The sequence below is a fragment of the Arachis hypogaea genome, chromosome 3 (assembly GCF_003086295.3).
Source record: "Arachis hypogaea cultivar Tifrunner chromosome 3, arahy.Tifrunner.gnm2.J5K5, whole genome shotgun sequence".
In the NCBI taxonomy this organism is placed as follows: Eukaryota; Viridiplantae; Streptophyta; class Magnoliopsida; order Fabales; family Fabaceae; genus Arachis; species Arachis hypogaea.
Window position 1 is genome coordinate 98530100 of NC_092038.1, and position 25908 is coordinate 98556007.

A 25908-nucleotide genomic window follows, 5' to 3' on the forward strand; every position below is an offset into this window, starting at 1 on the left:
ATCTAGTATTGTTCTTTCTACATTCTTCCAATTCAATAAGAGGTAATTCATAATAAATGTGTCTTCTTTGCTCTTCCATTGTTGATCTCTTGTTTTTGTAGTTATAGATTCCTTTAATTCTTGCATTTAATAATGTTTACTTCTATTGCACTCTATGTGTTTGTTGAAATGTCTCTTTTAGTTTTAGTGTAGATTTTGTTCCTCTTGGCCTAGGTAGAGTAATTAGTAACTCTTGAGTTATCTAATTCCTTTGTTAATTGATAATTGGAGAGATTGCTAATTGATTTGAATGCCTCTAAAGCTAGTCTTTCCTTTAGGAGTTGATTAGGATTTGAGGAATCAAATTGATTCATCCACTTGACTTTCCTCCATGGTTAGAGGTTAACTAAGTGGGAGCAATGGACAATTTGTCATCACAATTGAGGAGGATAACTAGGATAGGACTTCTAGTTTTCATATCTTGCCAAGAGCTTTGTTAGTTGTTAGTTTATTTTCTTTGCCATTTATACTTCTTGTCCAAAAGCTTAAAAACCCCAAATATAATTCACAACCAATAACAAGACACTTCATTACAATTCCTAGGGAGAACGACCCGAGGTTTGAATACTTCGGTTTATAAATTTAGGGGTTTGTTTTAGTGACAAACAACTTTTTGTATGAAAGGATTATTGCTTGGTTTAGAAACTATACTTCGACGAGATTTTATTTGAGAAATTCTAAACCGTCAAAAATCCGTTCGTCATATAGATAGAAAGTATGTAGAAATCACTTCATCACCTGGTGAGAAATTTTATGTAGGAATTTTCTTATTTCTCCATCCCCTTGGAACTTTCTTCTTTGTTTCCATTGATGCTGTCTTGTTTTCTATGGATTCTTTCTCTAGGGGATTCTTGTTATTGATCTTGCATGACTCTGATGGTTCTGGTTCCCCTTGGATCACCTTTGAACGTGGTTCTTCTTGACTATATGGCTTCCCAACTAATGGGGCTTCCAATTGTGTTGTTTGTACTTCCTTGTTTGGCTCCTCCATCAACTCTCTGTTATCATGATCTGATTCTTGTGAGGGTTTAAAGACTTTGAAAGTGAGATGCTCATCATGTATTCTCAACACTAACTCTCCTCATTCTACATCTATGAGTGCTCTAGCTGTGGCTAGGAAGGGTCTTCCCAGAATGATGGGGTAAATAGGATTCTCATCCATATCCAGAACAACAAAATCTGTGGGAAGATAGTAGCTCCCAACCTTTACCAGCACATTTTCAACCACCCCTACTGCTTGTTTTTGAGTTTTGTCAGCCAATCTGATAATTACATTAGTAGGAGTTAGTTCATTGAGTTGAAGCTTCTTCATGAGGGAGAGAGGCATTAGGTTGATGCTTGCTCCTAAGTGACAAAGCCCTTTGTTAATCATTGTTTCTCCTATGGCACAAAGAATGTGGAAACTCCCTGGATCCTCCTTCTTTGTGGGTGGCCCTGGTTGAATGAGAGCACTACAATCTCTGTTCATCTTGATTGTTTGTCCACCCTTCAATGGGCTTTTTCTGGCTAGTAGCTCCTTTATATACTTGACGTAGAAAGGCATCTGTTGGAGGGCTTTAATGAATGGTATATTTACATCTAGAGATGTAAACATATCAAGAAACCTTGAGTACATTCTCCCTACTACACCACCTTTAAGCCTATGGGGAAAAGGTGCATATGGGTTCAATACCTCCTTCTTCTTTAGCTCTTCCTTAGATGTAAGCTGAGTTACACAGCTTCCTTCTTTCTGGCTTTCCTATTGGTTATTTTGAAGGTGTTCTACTCCATTCATACTCCCCTCATCACTTGTGGTTATCATTTTGCATTCCTCCCATCTCACTTTCTTTGTTTCTCCTCTTGGATTATTCTCTGTATCACTGTGGAATCCATCAGTGGATTTGGGAATTTATTGAGATAGGTACCCTACTTGGGACTCCAATCTCTTGATGTTTTCTCCTTGGTTCTTGATATTAGCTCGCACTTCTTCCTTAAACACTTTGTTATCTTGGATTTCTTTGCATATGTTTTCAAGTAGAACTTTAATCTTTGAAAGCCTATCATCTGTCAATGATGGTGGGTTGAGATTAGGTGGTTGAGAAGGTTGGTTAGATGGACGTTGGTAATATCTCTGTGAGGTGTTTTGATGATTAGTATTGTTGTTGGAGTTGAAGTTGTGGCGTCTCTGATCTTGCCCTTGGTCTTGTTGATTTTCCCATCCAAAGTTGGGGTGATTCCTCCATCCAGAGTTGTAAGTTTTGGAGTATGGATCATGGACTTGTCTAGGTGAGTTTCCCACATAGTTAGCTTGCTCCCAGTCACCTTCTTCTCATATGTTTACTCCTTCTTGAGTTGGTGATGAGGTGATGACTGCTGCAACTTGTTTCTCTTCCACCTTCTTGGTAAGATCTGCTAGCTGCTTGGTGATCATCTTGTTTTGGGCTAACATTGCATCCATGTGGTTCAGCTCCATTACTCCTCTAGTGTTGCTTCTTTCGGAGGCATAGAAGTAATCATTCTCAGCAACTGTTTCAATGACATTGATGAGCGGATATTTTGTACGCTTTTTGGGGGTAATTTCATGTAGATTTTAGCATGTTTTAGTTAGTTTTTAGTAGAATAATATTAGTTTTTAGGCAAAAATCATATTTCTGGACTTTACTATGAGTTTGTGTGTTTTTCTGTGATTTCAGGTATTTTCTGGCTGAAATTGAGGGAGCTGAGCAAAAATCTGACTTAGGCTGAAAAAGGACTGCTGATGCTGTTGGATCCTGACCTCCCTGCACTCGAAATGGATTTTCTGGAGCTACAGGAGTCCAATTGGCGCGCTCTCAACGGCGTTGGAAAGTAGACATCCAGGGCTTTCCAGCAATATATAATAGTCCATACTTTGAGCGAGGATAGACGACGTAACTTGGCGTTAAACACCAATTGCTCATTGCCTTGAATACGTTAAACACCAATTGGATAGCTCATTGCCTTGAATACGTTAAACACCAATTGCTCATCATGTAGTCTAAGAGTGAGTTCACCCTTTTGGACATCTATGATGGCTCCAGCAGTAGCCAGGAAGGGTCTTCCCAGGATTATCGAAGCTTTGGCTTCTTCCTCCATATCTAACACCACAAAATCGGCAGGAAATATAAAATCTCCCACTTTCACCAACAAATCCTCAACTATCCCATGAGGGAATTTAAAAGTTCGATCTGCCAATTGGAGGGCCATTCTTGTTGGTTTGGCTTCCTCAATCTTCATTCTTCTCATCATTGTTAGAGACATCAAATTGATACTGGCCCCTAAGTCACACAAGGCTTTCTCCACCATGACTTCTCCTATGATGCAGGGAATTTGGAAACTGCCTGGATCCTTCAATTTCTGAGGCAATTTGTGTTGAATGATGGCACTGCATTCTTCAGTCAACAACACAGTTTCATCATTTCTCCAGCTTCTCTTCTTGGTCATTAATTCCTTTAAGAATTTTGCATAGAGTGGCATTTGCTCTATTGCCTCAGCAAACGGAATGTTGATTTGAAGCTTCTTGAAAATCTCCAAGAATCTGGAGAATTGGCCATCCTTTTCACTTTTCATCAAGCGTTGAGGATATGGTGCTTTGGGTGTATAAGGCTTCAGGACCTCTTTTTCTTTTTCTTTTTTTGCAGACGGTGTAAAAGATTGTCCCTGTTCCTTGTCTCTCACATTTTCCTTTGCTTCATCCTCTGTGGTTTCCTTTGAGATCTCCTTTAGCTTCTTTCCACTTCTGAGGGTTATGGCCTTACATTCTTCCCTTGCAATAGCCTTGGCAGCATGAGAAACGCTTGGCCCAGGGGTTTGCTTAGATAAATACCCAATTTGATTTTCTAGCTTCTGGATGGCAGCTCCTTGGTTTTGCAAGTTAGAATTTACTTCTTCCTTAAAGGCTTTCAATTCGGTTATGTCTTGACCCATGGTTGCAAGCATTCCTTCTATCCTGTTTAATTGATCTTGAAATTGTTGGTTCGGATTAGGTTGGGCAGGTTGATTATTTTGGCCATGATATGGTGGTTGGGAGTAAGTGTTTTGTGTGGCTTGGTATGATCTTTGGTTGGAGTTTTGGTATGTGGAATTGTTATGTTGGTTGGGGTTGTAAGGTTTGTGGTTTTGTGATTGGGTTTGCTGGTTTCCCCACAAAAAGTTTGGGTGGTTTTTCCAGCCTGGGTTGTAAGTGTTGGAATGTGGATCATATAGTTGCCTTTGTTGATTTCCCACATAGTTGGCCTCTTCCCAATCACCTCCTTCAGTGCTTACTTCCTCTTGATCTTGTGTGTGTATTGCAGCCACTTGATTTGTTTCTAATTTCCTGGTGAGCTCTGCTAGTTGCTTGGCAAACACCTTGTTTTGGGCTAGAATTGTATCAACATGGTTCAGCTCCATGACTCCCTTAGTGTTGTGTCTCTCTGAAGCATAGTAGTACTCATTCTCAGCCACTGTCTCAATCACTTCAATGGCTTCTTCCACAGTCTTTTTCCTGTTCAATGAACCTCCTGATGAATGGTCTACAGCCTTCCTTGATTCATAAGAAAGTCCATCATAGAAAATATGCAATTGCACCCAGTCATGGAACATGTCTGGTGGGCATTTCCTTGTCAAATCCTTGAACCTCTCCCATGCCTCGTAGAGAGTTTCACCATCTTGTTGTCTAAAAGTCTGAACCTCAGATCGAAGCCTATTGACCTTTTGTGGGGGTAGAAACGTGCCAGAAACTTGCTTTCCACCTCATCCCAGGTTGTTAGGCTCCCCCTTGGGAATGATTCCAACCACTTAGCTGCCTTGTCCCTAAGTGAAAATGGGAACAAGAGCAGTTTATAGGCATCTTCCTGGACTCCATTGGACTTCACAGTGTCGCAAATTCTCAGGAATTTTGTGAGATGTTGGTTTGGATCTTCATTAGCACTCCCACCAAATGAACAATGATTCTCCACCAGTGATATTAGCTGTGGTTTGAGTTCAAAATTGTTGGCCTGAATGGGTGGTTTCTGAATGCTGATACCACAATTCCTAGAGGTTGGGTTTATGTATGAACCAAGAACCCTCCTCTCAGGAATGGCATTGTTTCCATCAGCTCTCTCATGGTTGTGAACTTCTCTATCCATGTTGAGATCTAGAGCTTCCTCAAAATTGTCCTCAGATTCTCCTTCAGATTCTTCTTCTCTCAGTACTCTCTTCCCTCTTGCTTCCCTTCTAAGTTTATGAAGGGTCCTCTCTGGTTCGGTATATGGAGGAGTTGATGTCTCTCCTCTCCTACCTGTCATACAAGAACACAGCACAGGCAACAAACAAGTGAAATACTCTTGGTTAATGGAAGAGTATGGTTAGAGCAGTTGAGGAATTAATTCAAATAGTTAGTGAGTCAGTGAGTTAGTTGCTTGAATTTAAAGGCATAAAGAAAGAAAGCAAGTAACAGAGTGCAGAAATTAAAATTCAACAAGTAACTTGAACTGAATTAACAAAACAAGAAAAATGCTCAATCTAGTTAACTTCCAATTTGAGAATTGTCAATCGAAAACCAATCCCCGGCAACGGTGCCATAAACTTGATGCTACGATTTTAGGAAATTGCACGATCGGCAAAAATTCCTTCCGGCAAGTGCACCGGTTATCGTCAAGTAAAAACTCACAATAGAGTGAGGTCGAATCCCACAAGGATTGGTTGAGTGAGCAATTCGAATTAGAAGTGTGTTCTAGTTGAGCGGAATCAAGATTTAGATGAGAATTGCGGAATGTTAAATTGCATGAATTAAAGAGCGAGAAGCTAAATTGCTGAAATTAAAAAGGGATCGGGGTGATTGCATGAATTTAATTGCAGAATGTAAAGAGAAAGTGGTAGATCAGAAATGGGGAATTCATTGGGGTTTAGGAGATATTGAGATCTCCGAATCGAAACATTTTTATCCCTTCTTCAACCAATGCATTCATTGAATTTTGCTTGGCAATCTTATATGATTGGATCCCAATCCCTTGGCTCACCAATTCTCTCTAAAAACAAACAAATTCCCAATTCCTTGGTTTAAATGTTCATAAGAAGAGATGATGCTCGATCACTGATTATACCACACAGTTTCATGAACCACAATTTGGTAGGATTACATGTCACAATATCCATCCAAACCCCAATCCAATTCACTGTGAGAAAGCTTCTCTAGCATGAATCCTCCATTCCTTTCCCAAGGTTCCGAAGGATTCCAATTATGGATAGTTTCTTTCCCAAGACAACTAACCAATGGAATTAGATCGAGAAGCTTTCTAACAAAATTCAAGAGAAAAGATTGAAGAAGAAGATAAAAACTATTGTTGATTCATTGAATTACAATAGAGCTCCCTAACCCAATGAAAGGGGTTTAGTGAGTCATAGCTCTGAATTCAATTACAAAAAGTATCAAAAACTAGAAAAATGATCCAAAAGTCCCTTACTAACTTAAATTCTATCCTATTTATACACTTTCTAAATTGAGCTTCTGTTGTGCTTCTTGGGCTTTGAGGCCTTTCCCTGATTTCCTTTTGCTTTGGGTTTATGATCCATAATCCTGATGAGGCTGCTGATCCAATTCTGTAACATTCATTGAGCCAACTTAGTGATAATCAAGTAATGACATATGACTCAACAAATTGAAATTCCAGACTCATCAATTCTTCAGGCCCAATCCCATAAACCATGATATTCAATTGGGTTTCATACCAGAGTACGTTTAAGTTAATGTTTGTCCTCAAATGCTAACTTAAACTGCAATATCTTTGGCCCAGAAACCTTTTCAAATAGTGGCGTTTAAGTTGCAGTTTAAGCTTCAGTTAAGGTTAAACTGAAGCTTAAACGTGGAAATGGAAGAAGGCAACCCTGGAGGGTAAAATAGTCGAACACGTTTAAGCTTCAGTTTAAGGTTAAACTGAAACTTAAACGTGGAAATGGAAGAAAGCAACCCTGGAGGGTAAAATAGTCGAACACGTTTAAGCTTCAGTTTAAGGTTAAACTGAAGCTTAAACGTGGAAATGGAAGAAAGCAACCCCTGAGTGTGAATTTGGTCGAACACGTTTAAGCTTCAGTTTAAGGTTAAACTGAAGCTTAAACGTGGAAATGAAGAAAGCAACCCTGGAGGAGAATTTTTGGTCGAACACGTTTAAGCTCCAGTTTAAGGTTAAACTGGAGCTTAAACGTGGAAATGCTCCCTGGTGCATTTCTCATTTCTGGCGTTTAACTTCCAGTTTAAGGTTAAACTGGAGGTTAAACGCCACTTTCAGCTTTTCTCAGCTTTCATGATTCTGGCGTTTAAGCTCCAGTTTAAGCTTAAACTGGAGCTTAAACGCCACTTCCCAGCATTACATGGCTTGGCAGTTTAAGTTCCAGTTTAAGCTTAAACTGGAACTTAAACTCCACATGTGATATTCAAGCTTCCTTTATTGATTTTGTTGCTTCCTTGCCTAGCCTCTTCTTCCCTGAAATCATCCAAACAACTACATCAAAGTCTTGCAAAATTTCATGAGAAATCTTCCATTCATAGCATTCAAGTAATATAACTAAAAACTCATGGAATTTGCATCAAAATCATACTGTTTGGATGGTTCATTGCTTTGTTATTCATTTAACCATTCTTGGTTACTTTAAGCTCAAGAAAATGCATAAAACAACTAAAACTAACAGAAAAATGCTAGTGAAACTAGCCTAAGATGCCTTGGCATCAACTACTCCAACGGTGGTTATTGGTTCACCACTATAAATATACTGACACCCCTCAGGGATCTCTAAGTCCCAATACTCTTTAGACCTGCTCACACCCTTGCTAACTTAGGCATCAGAGTGTCTTTGAGGTACCACCCCCCATTTTCTCACACTCACAAGTCGGACAGAGGCCACAGAAGCGCAAACCCGCTCGAAGGCTTCCCTCCTTAGACGATTGGGCCAACCTACCGAGTCCAACCCATTAATCTCCAGTTACCCAACGTAACATTGGCGCCGTTGCTGTGGACCCGAGAGATCAACTAGTAATGGCGGACAACTCACCAGAAGATGGTCATACAGCGTCTGATTCCGAATAAGAAAATCCAGATACCAGAAACAATGACGCGAACCTGACCCTTCACCAAGGAACCAACGACCAGCATAGAGAAGGCACCTCTGGGCTTAAGAACCCAAAGGTAAATTCCTCAGAAGGACGAGAGTCTGGAAAGGAAGGGCTGCCCCATGCAATCAAGCTAACGAGGCTGCTCCACGGCCACCAAGGTCGTTTGGAACAACTGGAACAAGAATTAGAACGACAACGAGAGGCAGAGCAAAATCTCAGAGAAGAGATAGAGTGACGAAAATAGTTGGAAGAAAAACTCTTGAAGCTCGAATCTTCCCTTAGAAGTCGGAACTCCCATGGCAACAGAGAAGAGTCGCCCTGGAGGGAGAAGACTCGTTCAGTGAGGATATAATGAGGGCAAAAGTTCCAAGGAACTTTAAAAGCCCTGATATAAACCTCTATGACAGAACCACAGATCCAAAGCATCATTTAAGCAATTTCAAAAGTCAGATGTATCTGGCTGATGCTTCTGATGCAACTCACTGCAAAACTTTCCCGACCACCCTGCCGAAAGCAGCGATGAAATAGTTCGATAGCCTCCCCCCAAGGTCGGTTACCAGCTTTGAGGACCTCTCGAGAAAGTTCTTGATGAGATTCTCCATCCGGAAGGATAAAGTAAAGCATGCACCGAGTCTCCTGAGAGTCAAACAGGAAGTGAGAGAACCTCTACGAGACTACATGGAAAGGTTCAACAAAGCGTGCTTGGAGTGATGTACAAGAGAGAGTAGAAAAGTAAGGGCCCCTTCTCTCAGTTATCATGGGGCTAGTAAATGGACTTAGATAGGGCCCCTTCTCTCATTCCATATCAAAAAGGCACCCCACCTCTTTGAGTGATGTACAAGAGAGAGTAGAAAGGTACATCAACATGGAGGAAAATGCTAGATTACGGGAGCCAAGCTGGTGACAGGGGCCCCCTCACTCAACAAAAGAGAAAGAAAGGGAGCTCAAGAAAAAAGAGGAGGTCGGTCCCGACAGGCCGAGGAGGTATCACTCCTATACTCCTCTAAAAGTCTCCCTAGTAGACGTATACAGAGAAATCTGTAATACCGAAAGATTGCCGCCACCTAGACCCATCAAAAAAAAAGGGAAGAAGGTGCGGCGACTTCTGTGAGTACCATAAGATGTATGGCCACTCAACAAACGATTGCTATGACCTTAAAAATGTGATAGAAAGGTTGGCCAGGGAAGGCCGACTTGATAGATATCTCATGAAAAGGTCAGACAATTATGGAAAAAGGAAGAGAGATGATAAGGACAGAAGAGACACACCACTGCAAACCCCTGAGAGACACATACATATGATCTCTGGAGGATTCGCGGGAGGGGGTTGATGAGCGGATAATTTATACGCTTTTTGGCATTATTTTTAGTATGTTTTTAGTATGTTTTAGTTAGTTTTTATTATATTTTTATTAGTTTTTAGTTAAAATTCACTTTTTTGGACTTTACTATGAGTTTGTGTGTTTTTCTGTGATTTCAGGTATTTTCTGGCTGAAATTGAGGGACCTGAGCAAAAATCTGATTCAGAGGCTGAAAAGGACTGCAGATGCTGTTGGATTTTGACCTCCCTGCACTCGAAGTGGATTTTCTGGAGCTACAGAAGCCCTATTGGCGCACTCTCAACTACGTTGGAAAGTAGACATTCTGGCTTTCCAGAAATGTATAATAGTCCATACTTTGCCCAAGATTTGATGGCCCAAGCCGGTGTTCCAAATCAGCTCAAAACTGTCCGGCGTTAAACGCCGAAACTGGCACAAGAATGGGAGTTAAACGCCCAAACTGGCACAAAAGCTGGTGTTTAACTCCAAGAAGAGTCTCTACACGAAAATGCTTCAATGCTCAGCCCAAGCACACACCAAGTGGGCCCAGAAGTGGATTTTTATGTCATTTACTCATCTTTGTAAACCCTAAGCTATTAGTTCTCTACAAATAGGACCTTTTGCTATTGTATTTTCATCTTTCAATCTTAGAATCTTTTGATCATGATTTTATGATTGAACCCTCTTTGGGAGGCTGGCCATTCGGCCATGCCTAGACCTTGTTCTTATGTATTTTCAACGGTGGAGTTTCTACACACCATAGATTAAGGTGTAGAGCTCTGCTGTACCTCGAGTATTAAGGCAATTACTATAGTTCTTCTATTCAATTCAGCTTATTCTTGTTCTAAGATATTCATTCAAGTACACATCATTCTCACTTATGAACGCGTGCCTGACAACCACTTCCGTTCTACAAGCAAACAAGGCTTCAATGTTTATCTCTTAGATCCCTTAATCGGAATCTTCGTGGTATAAGCTAGAATTGATGGCGGCATTCAAGAGAATCCGGAAGGTCTAAACCTTGTCTGTGGTATTCTGAGTAGGATTCAAGGATCGAATGACTGTGACGAGCTTCAAACTCGCGATTGTGGGGCGTTAGTGACAGACGCAAAAGAATCACTGGATTCTATTCCGACATGATCGAGAACCGACAGCTAAATAGCCGTGCTGTGATAGAGCGCGTTGAACATTTTCACTGAGAGGATGGGAGGTAGCCACTGACAACGGTGAAACCCTACATACAGCTTTCCATGGAAAGGAGTAAGAAGGGTTGGATGAAGACAGTAGGAAAGCAGAGAGACGGAAGGGACAAAGCATCTCCATACGCTTATCTGAAATTCTCACCAATGAATTACATAAGTATCTCTATCTTTATTTTATGCTTTATTCATAAATCATTCATAACCATTTGAATCTGCCTGACTGAGATTTACAAGATGACCATAGCTTGCTTCATACCAACAATCTCCGTGGGATCGACCCTTACTCGCGTAAGGTTTATTACTTGGACGACCCAGTGCACTTGCTGGTTAGTTGTGCGAAGTTGTGATAAAGAGTTGAGATTGCAATTGAGCGTACCATGTTGATGGCGCCATTGATAATCACAATTTCGTGCACCAGGGAGGGCGGGCAGGGGATCATGCCGGGCATGACGATCTAGTGGTGATAACCATGATCTTGGCGAACACCAACCTCCACAGAACCTTGGTGGACCAAGGGAGTTCGGCCGACATCTTCTTTAAGCCCGCATTCGGCAAATTAGGGTTGGATGAAAGGGAGCTAAAAGCTTACCCGGACACCCTGTATGGGCTAGGAGACATGCCAATTAAGCCACTGGGATACATTCCCCTGCACATGACCTTCGGAAAAGGAGAAAATTCCAAAACTCTGAGTATTGACTTTATCGTCATCGATGCCGGATCAGCGTATAACGCCTTGATCGATAGGACTACGCTAAATCAGCTCAGAGCGGTAGTGTCAACCCCTCACCTTTGCATGAAATTCTCAACACCTAGGGGAATAGCAATGGTACGAGGAGACCATAAGTTGGCAAGAAAATGCTACAATGAAAGCTTAAGCCTCCGAGGAAAGAGTAAGGAGGTTCACACCATAGAGCTCAGGGGAATAAAAGCTAAGGAAGAGCTGCGGCCATAGCCGGGTGGAAGAACCAAAGAGGTTCAAATCGGAAAATAGGAAGGAAAAAACACCAACATAGGGGCCAGCCTAGACAGAGATTTAAAACAAAGGCTGATAAAGCTCCTGCGAGATAATTCTAACCTCTTTTCTTGGAAAGCTTCCGACATGCTAGGGATAGACCCTCATCTCATGTCCCACAAGCTTTTAGTACACCCCGGATCACGACCCGTACAGCAGCACGGGCGCAAGCTCGGAACAGAACGAGCTCAGGTGGTGGAGGAGCAAGTGCAAGCCCTCTTGGAGGCCGACTTCATCCGAGAGGTCAAGTACCCGGCATGGCTAGCGAATGTAGTGCTAGTCAAAAAGCAAAATGGCAAGTGAAGGATGTGCGTCGACTACACCAACCTGAACAAAGCATGCCCCAAAGACCCATATCCACTTCCCAGTATTGACACCCTAGTAGATGCAAGCTCAGGGTATCAGTACTTGTCGTTTATAGATGCTTACTCGAGATACAACCAAATCCCGATGTACAAGCCAGATGAGGAAAAAACTTCATTCATCACACCTAAAGCAAACTACTACTATGTGGTGATGCCATTTGGATTAAAAAATGCTGGGGCCATATATCAAAGGTTGATGAATAAAGTGTTCGCTCCCCACCTTGGGAACTTAATGGAGGTCTACGTAGATGACATGCTGGTGAAAACTAAGGAGGAAACTGACCTCTTGACAGATCTCTCGCAAGTTTTCAGCACCGTAAGGTTACATGGGATGAGACTAAATCCCACGAAATGTACCTTTGCGGTAGAGGCGGGAAAGTTTCTAGGGTTCATGCTAACACAAAGGGGAATCAAAGCAAACCCCAATAAGTGCAAAGCTATCCTGGAAATGAAAAGTTCGAATTGTCTAAAGGAGGTCCAACAATTAAATGGAAGGCTTCTCGCCCTTTCCAGATTCCTGGTGGGATCGGCACTAAGGTCCCTTCCAGTATTCTCCCTACTAAGAAAAGGATGCCAGTTCGAATGGACTCCGGAATGTGAAGAAGCTTTCCAGCAGTTCAAAAAGTTCTTGAGACAGCCCCCAATACTGACCCGACCCGTGGTCGGGGAAGAGCTTGTCCTATACCTGTCAGTAGCAGACAGAGCTATAGCATCAGCTCTAATACAGGAATATGAGGTCGGGCAGCATCCTGTGTACTTCACCAGCAAAGTTCTACAAGACCCAGAACTAAAGTATCAAAAACTTGAAAAGTTTGCTTACTCCTTAGTAGTAGCCTCACGCCGATTACGGCCATATTTCCAAGCGCACACAATAAAAGTCCAAACGAACAAGCCCATGAAGCAAGTCCTCCAGAAGATGGACATTGCGGGCAGAATGGTTCAATGGGCAATAGAACTCTCCAAGTTCGACTTGAAATACGAAGCCCGAATGGCAATAAAAGCTCAATGCCTCACCGACTTCCTAGCAGAATACGCGGGAGATCAAGAGGAGAAATCCACTACATGGGAATTATATGTAGATGGGTCCTCCAATAAAGTTGGAAGCAGGGCAGGCATAATATTGGTCGGTGAAGGGGGAACGCAAATTGAAGTTTCCCTTAAGTTCAAGTTCCCAGCTTCCAATAATCAGGCAGAATATGAAGCCTTGATTGCAGGGTTAAAGCTGGCAGAAAAAGTCGGTGCACCCAAAGTAATGATATTCAGCGACTCTCAGGTGGTGACATCCCAAATAAATAGAGAGTATCAGGCCAAAGATCCCAACATGATAAAGTACTTGGATAAAACCTTGGAGCACCTTAGGCGCTTTGAGGAGACCGGGGTAAGGCATATAACTCGGCACCTTAACAGCAGGGAAGATGCCCTCTCCAAGCTAGCAAGTACCAAACCAGGAGGGAACAACAGAAGCTTGATCCATAAAACTCTCCTTGAACCCTCTATGGCTAAAACAGAAACTGTTCAAAACATCTTTGAAGTCACCGGGTTAGACCTCGGGTGGATGAAGCCCTTAATCGAATACCTGAAATTCGACATCCTCCCCAAAGAAGAAAAGGAGGCCATGAAAATCCGGAGGGAAGCACAAAACTACATGTTGGTAAAAAATATCCTCTATAAAAGGGGGATATCAACACCACTACTAAAGTGCGTCCTGACCTCAAAGACCACTGAGGTGCTAGAGGAGGTGCACAATGGAATCTGCGAGAACCATCTTGGAGCAAGGTCGTTAGCTAGAAAGGTAATCCGGGCTGGATTCTACTGGCCGACCTTACAAAAAGATTCCACAGAATTTGTGAAAAAGTGCCAGCCATGCCAAATGCATTCAAACTTCCATGTAGCCCCTCCCGAGGAACTCATTAGTATAACTTCCCCATGACCTTTCGCAAAGTGGGGATTGGACTTGCTAGGACCATTCCCACAAGCGCCGAGGCAAGTAAAATATCTAATAGTGGGAGTGGATTACTTCACAAAGTGGATAGAAGCAAAACCATTAGCCATCATCACCGCTCAGAGAAGTCGGAAGCTTCTCTACAAGAACATTATCACCAGGTATGGGGTACCCCACTCCATCACCACCGATAATGGCACTCAGTTCACCGACTCAACCTTCAAAAATCTGGTAGCCAGCATGAAAATCAAACATCAGTTTACATCGGTGGAACATCCACAAGAAAATGGACAAGCCGAGGCAGCAAACAAGGTCATACTAGTAGGGTTGAAGAAAAGGTTACAGGACACAAAGGGAGCCTGGGCCGAGGAACTCCCACAAGTACTTTGGGCTTATCGGACCACACCTCAGTCTGCCATAGGAGAAATGGTGCACGAAATTGTGATCATCAACAATGGCACCAATAGACTGGAGCTCTCAAATGTGAATCACACTTTGTCACCACTTCGCACAACTAACCAGCAAGTGCACTGGGTCATCCAAGTAATACCTTACGTGAGTAAGGGTCAATCCCACACAGATTGTTGGTATGAAGCAAGCTATGGTCATCTTGTAAATCTCAATCAGGCGGATTCAAATGGTAATAATGGTTTTCGAATATAAAGATAAATAAATCCTAAAATAAAGATAAAGATACTTATGTAATTCATTGGTGGGAATTTCAGATAAGCGCATGAAGATGCTTTATCCCTCTTAAATCTCTGCTTTCCTACTACTTTCATCAAATCATTCGTACTCCTTTCTATGGCAAGCTGTATGTTAGGTTTCACCGTTATCAATGGCTACCTCCCGTCCTCTCAGTGAAAATGGTCCAAATGCTCTGTCACAGCATTGCTAATCATTTGTCGGTTCTCGATCATGTCGAAAAATAATCCAGTGATTCTTTCGCGTCTGTCACTACGCCTAACACTCGTGAGTTTGAAGCTCGTCATAGTCATTCAATCCCTGAATCCTACTCGGAATACCACAGACAAGGTTTATACTTTTCGGATTCTCAAGAATGCTGCCAATGGATTCTAGCTTATACCACAAAGATTCTGATTAAGGAATCCAAGAGATACACACTCTAGCTCTCACTTGTAGAACGGAAGTGGTTGTCAGGCACGCGTTCATAAGGACGGATGATTATGAGTGTCACAGATCATCACATCCATCAGGTTGAAGTGTAGTGAATATCTTAGAATAAGAATAAGCTTGAATTGAATAGAAGAACAATAGTAATTGCATTAATTCTTGAGGTACAGCAGAGCTCCACACCTTAATCTATGGTGTGTAGAAACTCCACCGTTGAAAATACATAAGTGATGGTCCAGGCATGGCCGAATGGCCAGCCTCCCCCAAATAGGATGTAAATTCGAAAATAAGGAAAAAGACCCGGTCAAAAGACACTCAATACAATAGTAAAAAGTTCTATTTATACTAAACTAGTTACCAGGGTTTACAAAAATAAGTCTTAGTACAGAAATCTACTTCCGGGCCCCACTTTGGTGTGTGCTTGGGCTGAGCTTGAGCATTACACATGCAGAGGCTTCTCTTGGAGTTAAACGCCAAGTTGTAACGTGTTTTTGGCGTTTAACTCTGGTTTGTGACGTGTTTCTGGCGTTTTACTCCAGAATGCAGCATGGAACTGGCGTTGAATGCCAGTTTGTGTCGTCTAAAATCAAATAAAGTATGGACTATTATATATTGCTGGAAAGCCCTGGATGTCTAATTTCCAACGCAATTGAGAGCGCGCCATTTAAAGTTATTTAGCTCTAGAAAATCCATTTCGAGTGCAGGGAGGTCAAAATCCAACAACATTAGCAGTCCTTTTTCAGCCTGAATCAGATTTTTGCTCAGGTCCCTCAATTTCAGCCAGAAAATACCTGAAATCACAGAAAAACACACAAACCCATAGCAAAGTCTAGAAATGTGAATTTTGCATAAAAACTAATAAAAACATCCCTAAAAGTAGCTAGATCCTACTAAAAACTACCTAAAAACAATGCCAAAAAGCATATAAATTATCCGCTCATCACAACACCAAACTTAATTGTTGCTTGTCCCTAAGCAACTGAAAATCAAATAGGATAAAAAGAAGAGAATATACTATAAATCTCAAAATATCAATGAAGCTTAGTTCTAATTAGATGAGCGGGACTAATAGCTTTTTGCTTCTGAACAGTTTTGGCATCTCACTTTATCCTTTGAAGTTTAGAATGATTGGCATCTATAGGAACTCAGAGTTCAGATAGTGTTATTAATTCTCCTAGTTAATTATGTTGATTCTTGAACACAGCTACTTTTATGAGTCTTGGCCGTGGCCCTAAGCACTTTGTTTTCCAGTATTACCACCGGATACATAAATGCCACAGACACATGACTGGGTGAACCTTTTCAGATTGTGACTCAGCTTTGCTAAAGTCCCTAGTTAGAGGTGTCCAGAGCTTTTAAGCACACTCTTTTTGCATTGGATCACGACTTTAACCACTCAGTCTCAAGCTTTTTACTTGGACCTGCATGCCACAAGCACATGGTTAGGGACAGGTTGATTTAGCCGCTTAGGCCCGGATTTTATTTCCTTGGGCCCTCCTATCCATTGATGCTCAAAGCCTTGGATCCTTTTTACCCTTGCCTTTTGGTTTTAAGGGCTATTGGCTTTTTCTGCTTGCTTTTTTTTCCTTTCTTTAATTTTTTTGCCACTTTTTTTTCGCAAGCTTTGTTCTTTACTGCTTTTTCTTGCTTCAAGAATCAATTTTTTTTTATTTTTCAAATCATCAATAACATTTCTCTTGTTCATCATTCTTTCAAGAGCCAACAATTTTAACATTCATAAACAACAAGATAAAAAATATGCACTGTTCAAGCATTCATTCAGAAAACAAAAATTATTGTCACCGCATCAATATAATTAAACTAATTTCAAGGATGAATTTGAAATTCATGTACTTCTTGTTCTTTTAAATTAAAAACATTTTTCATTTATGAAAGGTGAAGGATTCATGGAATTATTCATAGCCTTAAGATATAGTTACTAAATACTAATGATCATGTAGTAAAGACACAAACATAGACAAACATGAAGCTCAAAAATAAAAAAAAACAGAGAGATAAGAACAAGGAAGTTAAGGAATGAGTCCACCTTAGTGATGCTGGTGCCTTCTCCTTAAAGGACCAATGGTGTTCTTGAGCTCCTCTATGTTTCTTCCTTGCCTTTGTTGCTCCTCCCTCACAGCTCTTTGATCTTCTCTAATCTCATTGAGAATGATGGAGTTCTCTTGATGTTCCACCCTTAATTGGTTCATGTCATGACTCAATCCTTCTAGAGAAGTGTTGAGTTGTTCCCAATAGTTATTTGGTGGAAAATGCATCCCTTGAGGCATCTCAGGAATTTCTTGATGATGAATGGGCTCTCTTGTTTGATCTATTCTTTTCTTAGTGATGGGCTTGTCCTCTTCAATGAGGATGTCTCCTTCTATGTCAACTCTAGTTAAGTAGCATAGATGGCAAATGAGATGAGGAAAAGCTAGCCTTGCCAAGGTGGAGGGATTTTCGGCTACTTTGTAGAGTTCTAGAGAGATGACTTCATAAACTTCTACTTCCTCTCCAATCATGGTGCTATGGATCATGGTGGCCCGATCCACAGTTACTTCGGATCGGTTGCTAGTGGGGATGATGGAGCATTGGATGAACTCCAACCATCCTCTAGCCACAGGCTTAAGGTCCAGTCTTCTCAATTGAACCGGCTTGCCTTTTGAGTCTCTTTTCCATTGAGCTCCTTCCACACATACGCCCATGAGGACTTGATCTAACCTTTGAAAAAAGTTGACCCTTCTAGTGTAGGGTGATGAGCGCATAATTTATACGCTTTTTGGCATTGTTTTTAGTATGTTTTTAGTATGATCTAGTTAGTTTTTAGCATATTTTTATTAGTTTTTAGTTAAAATTCACTTTTATGGACTTTACTATGAGTTTGTGTATTTTTCTGTGATTTCAGGTATTTTCTGGCTGAAATTGAGGGACCTGAGCAAAAATCTGATTCAGAGACTGAAAAGGACTGCAGATGCTGTTGGATTCTGACCTCCCTGCACTCGAAGTGAATTTTCTGGAGCTACACAAGCCCAATTGGCGCGCTCTCAACGGTTTTGGAAAGTAGACATCCTGAGCTTTCCAGCAATGTATAATAGTTCATACTTTGCTCGAGATTTGATGGCCCAAACCGGCGTTGCAAATCAGCCTCAGAATTCCCAGCGTTTAACGCTGGAACTGGCATAAAAATTGGAGTTAAACGCCCAAACTGGCATGAAAGCTGGCGTTTAACTCCAGAAAAAGTCTCTACACATGAAAGCTTCAATGCTCAGCCCAAGCACACACTAAGTGGACCCAGAAGTGGATTTTTATGTCATTTACTCATTTCTGTATACCCTAGGTTACTAGCTTACTATTAATAGGATCTTTTGACATTGTATCTGACCTCATGACACTTTTACACATTTCCTTGTGTACTTTCCACAGCATGAGTCTCTAAACCCCACGGTTGGGGGTGAGGAGCTCTGCTGTGTCTTTGATGGATTAATGCAATTACTACTATTTTTCATTCAATCATGCTTGCTTCCATTCTAAGATATTACTTGTTCTTAAACCGGATGAATGTGATGATCCGTGACACTCATCATCATTCTCAACTATGAACGTGTGCCTGACAACCACTCCGTTCTACCTTAGATTGAGTAGATATCTCTTGGATTCTTTAACCGGAATCTTCGTGGTATAAGCTAGAACTGATGGCGGCATTCAAGAGAATCCGGAAGGTCTAAACCTTGTCTGTGGTATTCTGAGTAGGATTCAATGATTGAATGACTGTGACGAGCTTCAAACTCCTGAGGGCGGGGCATTAGTGACAGACGCAAAAGAATCACTGGATTCTATTCCGGCCTGATTGAGAACCGACAGATGGATAGCCGTGCCGTGACAGGGTGCGTTGAACATTTCCACTGAGAGGATGGGAGGTAGCCACTGACAACGGTGAAACCCTTGCATACAGCTTGCCATGGAAGGAGCCTTGCATGCTTGAAGAAGAAGACAGTAGGAAAGCAGAGATTCAGAAGATGGAGCATCTCCAAAACCTCAACCTGTTCTCCATTACTGCAAAACAAGTACTTATTTCATGTTCTTTTACTTTTCACAATCAATCCTGATAATTATTGATATCCTGACTAAGATTTACAAGTAACCATAGCTTGCTTCAAGTCGACAATCTCCGTGGGATCGACCCTTACTCACGTAAGGTATTAGTTGGACGACCCAGTGCACTTGCTGGATAGTTGTGCGGGGTTGCAAAAGTGTAATTGCAATTTCGTGCACCAAGTTTTTGGCGCCGTTGCCAGGGATTGTTCGAGTTTGGACAACTGACGGCTTATCTTGTTGCTTAGATTAGGACTGTTTTATTTTTGTTGGTTTAGAGTCTTTTAGATGAGTCTAGTTTCATATTTTAAGTTTGGTGTCAATAGCATGCTTTTGTTTTTCTTTTAATTTTCGAATTTGCATGTCCTTAGTCCCTTTTTGATCCGTAAAAATTCTAAGTTTGGTATCCTCTTTGTGTTTTTCCCTTAAAGTTTTCGAAAAGTAGTGTTTGATTTTCTAAAAATTTTAAGTTTGGTGTCATTTTTTTGTTTTTCTCTTTCCTCATTTCAAAAATCAAATCTTTTTCATAAAAAATTTTTCAATCATATCTTTCTAATTGCTAATCTCAAAATCTTTTTAATTAACTAATTGATTCAGTTCTCAATTTGCTTTGATCTTATTTTCTTTTAAATTTTCGAAATTTTATTTTATTTTCCATTTATTTTAATTTACTTTTTTCGGTCATTTTCAAAAAAAAATATTTTTAATCTGCTTGCAATCCATATCACTTCCCTTTCTCCATCATGGACCTAAGTGGAATTGAGCAGTCCAGAAGGACTTTGGGGTCATATGCTAACCCCATTACAGCTGCATATGGGAGTAGCATCTGTACACCTCCCATCAAAGCAAGCAGCTTTGAGCTAAATCCTCAACTCATTATCATAATGCAGCAAAATTGCCAGTATTCCGGTCTTCCACATGAAGAGCCTACTGAGTTTCTAGCACAGTTCTTACAAATTGCTGACACAGTACATGATAAAGAGGTGCATCAGGATGTCTACAGACTATTACTGTTTCCATTTGCTGTAAAAGATCAAGCTAAGAGATGGTTGAATAACCAACCTACAGCAAGCATAAAAACATGGAAACAGTTATCAGACAAATTCCTGAATCACTTTTACCCTCCAAAGAGGATGACACAGCTAAGGCTGGACATCCAAGGCTTTAAACAAGAGGATAATGAATCCCTTTATAATGCTTGGGAGAGGTATAGAGGTATGCTAAGAAAATGCCCCTCTGAAATGTTTTCAGAGTGGGTGCAGTTAGACATCTTCTACTATGGGCTTACAGAAAAAGCTCAGATGTCTTTAGACCACTCAGCTGGTGGATCTATACACATGAGGAAGACAATTGAAGAGACTCAAGAGCTTATAGACACTGTTGCTAGAAATCAGTATTTGTACTCTGGCAATGAGTTCTCTCCAAAAGAGGAAGTCATGGCAGTAGCCACTGATCCTAATCCTCAAGAACAGATGATTGAGCTTAATCAACAATTACACCAGATGACAAAACAGTTAGCAGATTTTAAAGAGATGCTTCATGAAACTAAAATTGCTAACAAGAACATAGAACTGTAGTTGAATCAAGCAAAACAGCAGATATCTAAACAGATAACAGAAGAATGTCAAGCAGTTCAACTAAGGAGTGGGAAGACATTGAATAACATTGCTCAAGGTAGCAAAAAGCCAAATAAGGAACAATTGACAGAGGATAACCAAACCACTGTTCAAAATCCCTCTGAGGACAGTAAGAGCCCAGAGAGGAATGCTGTTGGCGTTCAAATGCCAGAAAAGGAGGGAAAGCTGGCGTTAAACGCCCATTCCCTGCCCAGTTCTGGCGTTCAAACGCCAGAAAAGGGGGAAAAGTTGGCATTAAATGCCCATTTTCCACCCAATCCTGGCGTTCAAACGCAAAAGGGGAACCAGACACCTGAGAGTGCTGATAGTAATCCCTCTAAAAAGGCTTCTTCAACCACTTCTGTAAGGAATAAACCTGCAGCATCTAAGGTTGAAGAATATAAAGCCAAGATGCCTTATCCTCAGAAACTCCGCCAAGCGGAACAGGATAAGCAGTTTGCTCGCTTTGCAGACTATCTAAGGACTCTTGAAATAAAGATTCCGTTTGCAGAGGCACTTGAGCAAATACCTTCTTATGCTAAGTTCATGAAAGAGATCTTAAGTCATAAGAAGGATTGGAGAGAAACTGAAAAAGTATTTCTCACTGAAGAATGCAGTGCAGTCATTCTAAAAAGCTTACCAGAAAAGCTTCAAGATCCAGGAAGCTTTATGATACCATGCACATTAGAAGGTGCTTGCACCAAGACAGCCCTGTGTGACCTTGGAGCAAGTATCAATCTAATACCTGCATCCACTATCAGAAAGCTTAGGTTGACTGAAGAAGTCAAACCAACCCGGATATGCCTCCAACTTGCTGATGGCTCCATTAAACATCCATCAGGCATAATAGAGGACATGATTGTCAAGGTTGGGCCATTCGCCTTTCCAACTGACTTTGTGGTGCTGGAAATGGAGGAGCACAAGAGTGCAACTCTCATTCTAGGAAGACCTTTCCTAGCAACTGGACGAACTCTTATTGATGTACAAAAAGGGGAAATAACCCTGAGAGTCAATGAGGATGAGTTCAAGTTGAATGCTGTAAAAGCTATGCAGCATCCAGACACACCAAATGACTGCATGGGCGCTGACATTATTGACTCTCTGGTAGAAGAGATCAATATGAATGAAAGCCTAGAATCAGAGCTTGAGGACATCTTCAAGGATGCTCAACCTGATCAAGAAGAACCAGAGGAAACAAAGGAATTTTCGAAAATTCCTCAGGAGGAGGATAAGCCTCCCAAACCTGAACTCAAACCACTACCACCATCCCTGAAGTATGCATTTCTGGGAGAGGGTGACACTTTTCCAGTGATTATAAGCTCTGCTTTAAATCCACAGGAAGAGGAAGCACTGATTCAAGTGCTAAGGACACACAAGACAGCTCTTGGGTGGTCCATAAGTGATCTTAAGGGCATTAGCCCAGCTAGATGCATGCACAAGATCCTGTTGGAGGATAATGCCAAACCAGTGGTCCAACCACAGAGGAGGCTAAATCCAGCCATGAAGGAGGTGGTGCAGAAAGAGGTCACTTAATTACTAGAGGCTGGGATTATTTATCCTATTTCTGATAGCCCCTGGGTGAGCCTTGTCCAAGTTGTCCCCAAAAAGGGAGGCATGACAGTGGTTCATAATGAAAAAAATGAACTGGTTCCTACAAGAACAGTCACAGGGTGGCGTATGTGTATTGACTACAAAAGGCTCAATACAGCCACCAGAAAGGATCATTTTCCTTTACCATTCATAGACCAAATGCTGGAAAGACTAGCTGGTCATGATTATTACTGCTTTTTGGATGGCTATTCAGGTTACAACCAAATTACAGTAGATCCTCAGGACCAAGAGAAAACAGCATTTACTTGCCCTTCTGGCGTGTTTGCCTACAGGAGGATGCCTTTTGGTCTGTGTAATACTCCTGCAACCTTTCAGAGATGCATGCTATCCATCTTCTCCGACATGGTGGAGAAATTCCTGGAAGTCTTCATGGATGACTTCTCAGTATATGGAGACTCATTCAGCTCCTGTCTTAATCACCTAGCACTTGTCCTGAAAAGGTGCCAAGAGACTAACCTGGTTTTAAACTGGGAGAAATGTCACTTTATGGTGACTGAAGGAATTGTCCTTCGAAAATAGTCCTTTTCTGTGATTTCAAGTATTTTCTGGCTGAAATTGAGGGACCTGAGCAAAAATCTGATTCAGAGACTGAAAAGGACTGCAGATGCTGTTGGATTCTGACCTCCCTGCACTCGAAGTGAATTTTCTGGAGCTACACAAGCCCAATTGGCGCGCTCTCAACGGCTTTGGAAAGTAGACATCCTGGGCTTTCCAGCAATATATGATAGTCCATACTTTGCCCAAGATTTGATGGCCCAAACCGGCGTTCAAAGTCACCCTCAAGATTTCCAGCGTTAAACGCCGGAAGTGGCACCAAAGCTGGCGTTTAACTCCAAGAAGAGTCTCTACACGAAAATGCTTCAATGCTCAGCCCAAGCACATACCATGTGGGCCCGGAAGTGAATTTTTATGTCATTTACTCATATCTGTAAACCCTAGGCTACTAGTTCTCTATAAGTAGGACCTTTTACTATTGTATTAAGAATCTTTGGACATCTAGTTCTTAGATCATTGGGAGGCTGGCCATTCGGCCATGCCTAGACCTTGTTCTTATGTATTTTCAACGGTGGAGTTTCTACACACCATAGATTAAGGTGTGGAGCTCTGCTGTACCTCGAGTATTAATGCAATTACTATTGTTCTTCTATTCAATTCCGCTTGTTCTTGTTCTAAGATATCACTTGTTCTTCAACTTGATGAATGTGATGATCCGTGACACTCATCATCATTCTCACCTATGAACGTGTGACTGACAACCACCTCCGTTCTACCTTCGATTGGGTGAATATCTCTTGGATTCCTGATATACGACGCATGGTTGATCGCCTGACAACCGAGTGCTCGCCTGACAAACGAGCCAGCCATTCCGTGAGATCAGAGTCTTCGTGGTATAGGCTAGAACTGATGGCGGCATTCAAGAGAATCCAGAAGGTCTAACCTTGTCTGTGGTATTCTGAGTAGGATTCAATGACTGAATGACTCTGACGTGCTTCAAACTCCTGAGGGCGGGGCGTTAGTGACAGACGCAAAAGAATCACTGGATTCTATTCCGGCCTGATCGAGAACCGACAGATGGATAGCCGTGTCGTGACAGGGTGCGTTGAACATTTCCACTGAGAGGATGGGAGGTAGCCACTGACAACGGTGAAACCCTTGCATAAGCTTGCCATGGAAAGGAGTAAGAAGGATTGGATGAAGACAGTAGGAAAGCAGAGAGACGGAAGGGACCAGCATCTTCATACGCTTATCTGAAATTCCCACCAATGAATTACATAAGTATCTCTATCTTTATCTTTATGTTTTATTCGTATATCACCCATATCCATTTGAGTTTGCCTGACTAAGATTTACAAGGTGACCATAGCTTGCTTCATACCAACAATCTCTGTGGGATCGACCCTTACTCGCGTAAGGTTTATTACTTGGACGACCCAGTACACTTGCTGGTTAGTTGTGCGAAGTTGTAGTGATCACAATTTCGCGCTACCAAGTTTTTGGCGCCGTTGCCGGGGATTGTTGAGTTTGGACAACTGACGGTTCATCTTGTTGCTTAGATTAGGTATTTTTTTCTTCAGAATTCTTGAAGATGAATTCTAGAGTTTCATGATGATCTGTTGAAGTCTGGCTGGCTGTGAAGCCATGTCTAATTTTATTGGACCGAGGTTTCAACTTATCATCACAAGAGCTTGTTGATTTCTATCAATCTTGCTGTTGGAGCAGTGATCTGCTAAGGCTTGGCTGGCCTTTGGCCATTTCTAGTGTTTTGGACCGAAGCTTTCTTTGAAAGCTTGGCTGGCTGTGAAGCCATGTCTAATTCCTGGACCGGAGTCTTAGACTAAACATTGCATGATTCCTGGAATTCTCATTAAGAATTTTGATACCTTTTTCCACTTAATTTTCGAAAATCACACAAAAAAAATTACAAAATCATAAAATCCAAAAATATTTCTTTTTTGAGTCTAGTGTCTCATTTTAAGTTTGGTGTCAATTGCATACATTCATTCATGTGTCTTAAGGATCTTCAAGTAATTCTTGATGATTTCTCACTTTGATCTTTGAATTCTCTTGACTTGAGTGTTTATGTGTCTCATATGCATTCTCATTAGTGTCAGTAGTATACAAACTGCTAAGTTTGGTGTCTTGCATGCATTGTTATTTGATTTTAGTTGCATTTTGATTATTCCTTAAAAATCCAAAAATATTTTTAATTTGTGTCTTTTCAAGTCAATAATACAGAGAATTGAAGATTCAGAACATACAGCAGAGGAATTACACAGAAAAAGCTGGGCGTTCAAAACGCCCAGTGAAGAAGGACAGACTGGCGTTTAAACGCCAGCCAGGGTACCTGGTTGGGCGTTTAACGCCCAAAAGGGTAGAGTTTTGGGCGTTAAACGCCAGAATGTGCACCATTCTAGGCGTTTAACGCCAGGATGGCACAAGAAGGAAGATTTTGTTTTTAATGCAAATTTTTTTTTCAAGTTTTCAAAGTTTTTCAAAATCAAATCTTTTTCAAATCAAATCTTTTCAATCAAATGTTTTCAAAATCAATTTCTTTCCTTTTTCAAAGATACTTGCTATCAATTAATGATTTGATTCAACATTTCAAGTGTGTTGCCTTTTCTGTTGAGAAAGGTTTAATGTTTGAATCATATCTTTTCTTGATAGCCAAGTCATTAATTTTCAAAATCAAATCTCTTTAAAATGTTTTTCAAATCATATCTTCTCAATCACATCTTTTTAAAAACTAATCATATCTTCTTAACCACATCTTTTTCAAAATAGCTTTCAATCAAATCTTTTTGATTTCTAATTTCAAATTCTTTTTCAAAAATCACTTGATTTCTTTCCCACTTTTATTTTCGAAAATCAATTAATTTTTTTTCAAAATGTTTTCAAAATCTTTCACTTAATTTTCGAAAGTTGCTTCCCTTTTTCTCACATCCTTCTATTTATGGACTAACACTGTTCCTTAATGCAAAATTCGAACTCCATCTTCTTTGATAAGTTCGAA

General features: G+C 41.0%; 1 protein-coding gene, 1 non-coding gene and 1 pseudogene across 2 annotated transcripts; all 3 read left to right on the forward strand.

The window, feature by feature from the left end:
• The first annotated feature begins 4618 nt into the window (after nt 1–4618).
• On the forward strand, nt 4619–4722 carry LOC112793939 (small nucleolar RNA R71). Its single transcript, XR_003198625.1, has one exon. It is a non-coding gene; the product is annotated as a small nucleolar RNA R71 (small nucleolar RNA).
• Nucleotides 4723–11097: 6375 nt separating this feature from the next.
• LOC140183528 (uncharacterized) lies at nt 11098–11580 on the forward strand. Its single transcript, XM_072231976.1, has one exon. It carries the CDS (start codon nt 11098–11100, stop codon nt 11578–11580), a length of 483 nt encoding a protein of 160 aa, XP_072088077.1.
• A 576-nt stretch (nt 11581–12156) lies between these two features.
• LOC140183529 (uncharacterized) overlaps nt 12157–25908 on the forward strand; it is a 45394-nt pseudogene continuing 31642 nt past the window's right edge.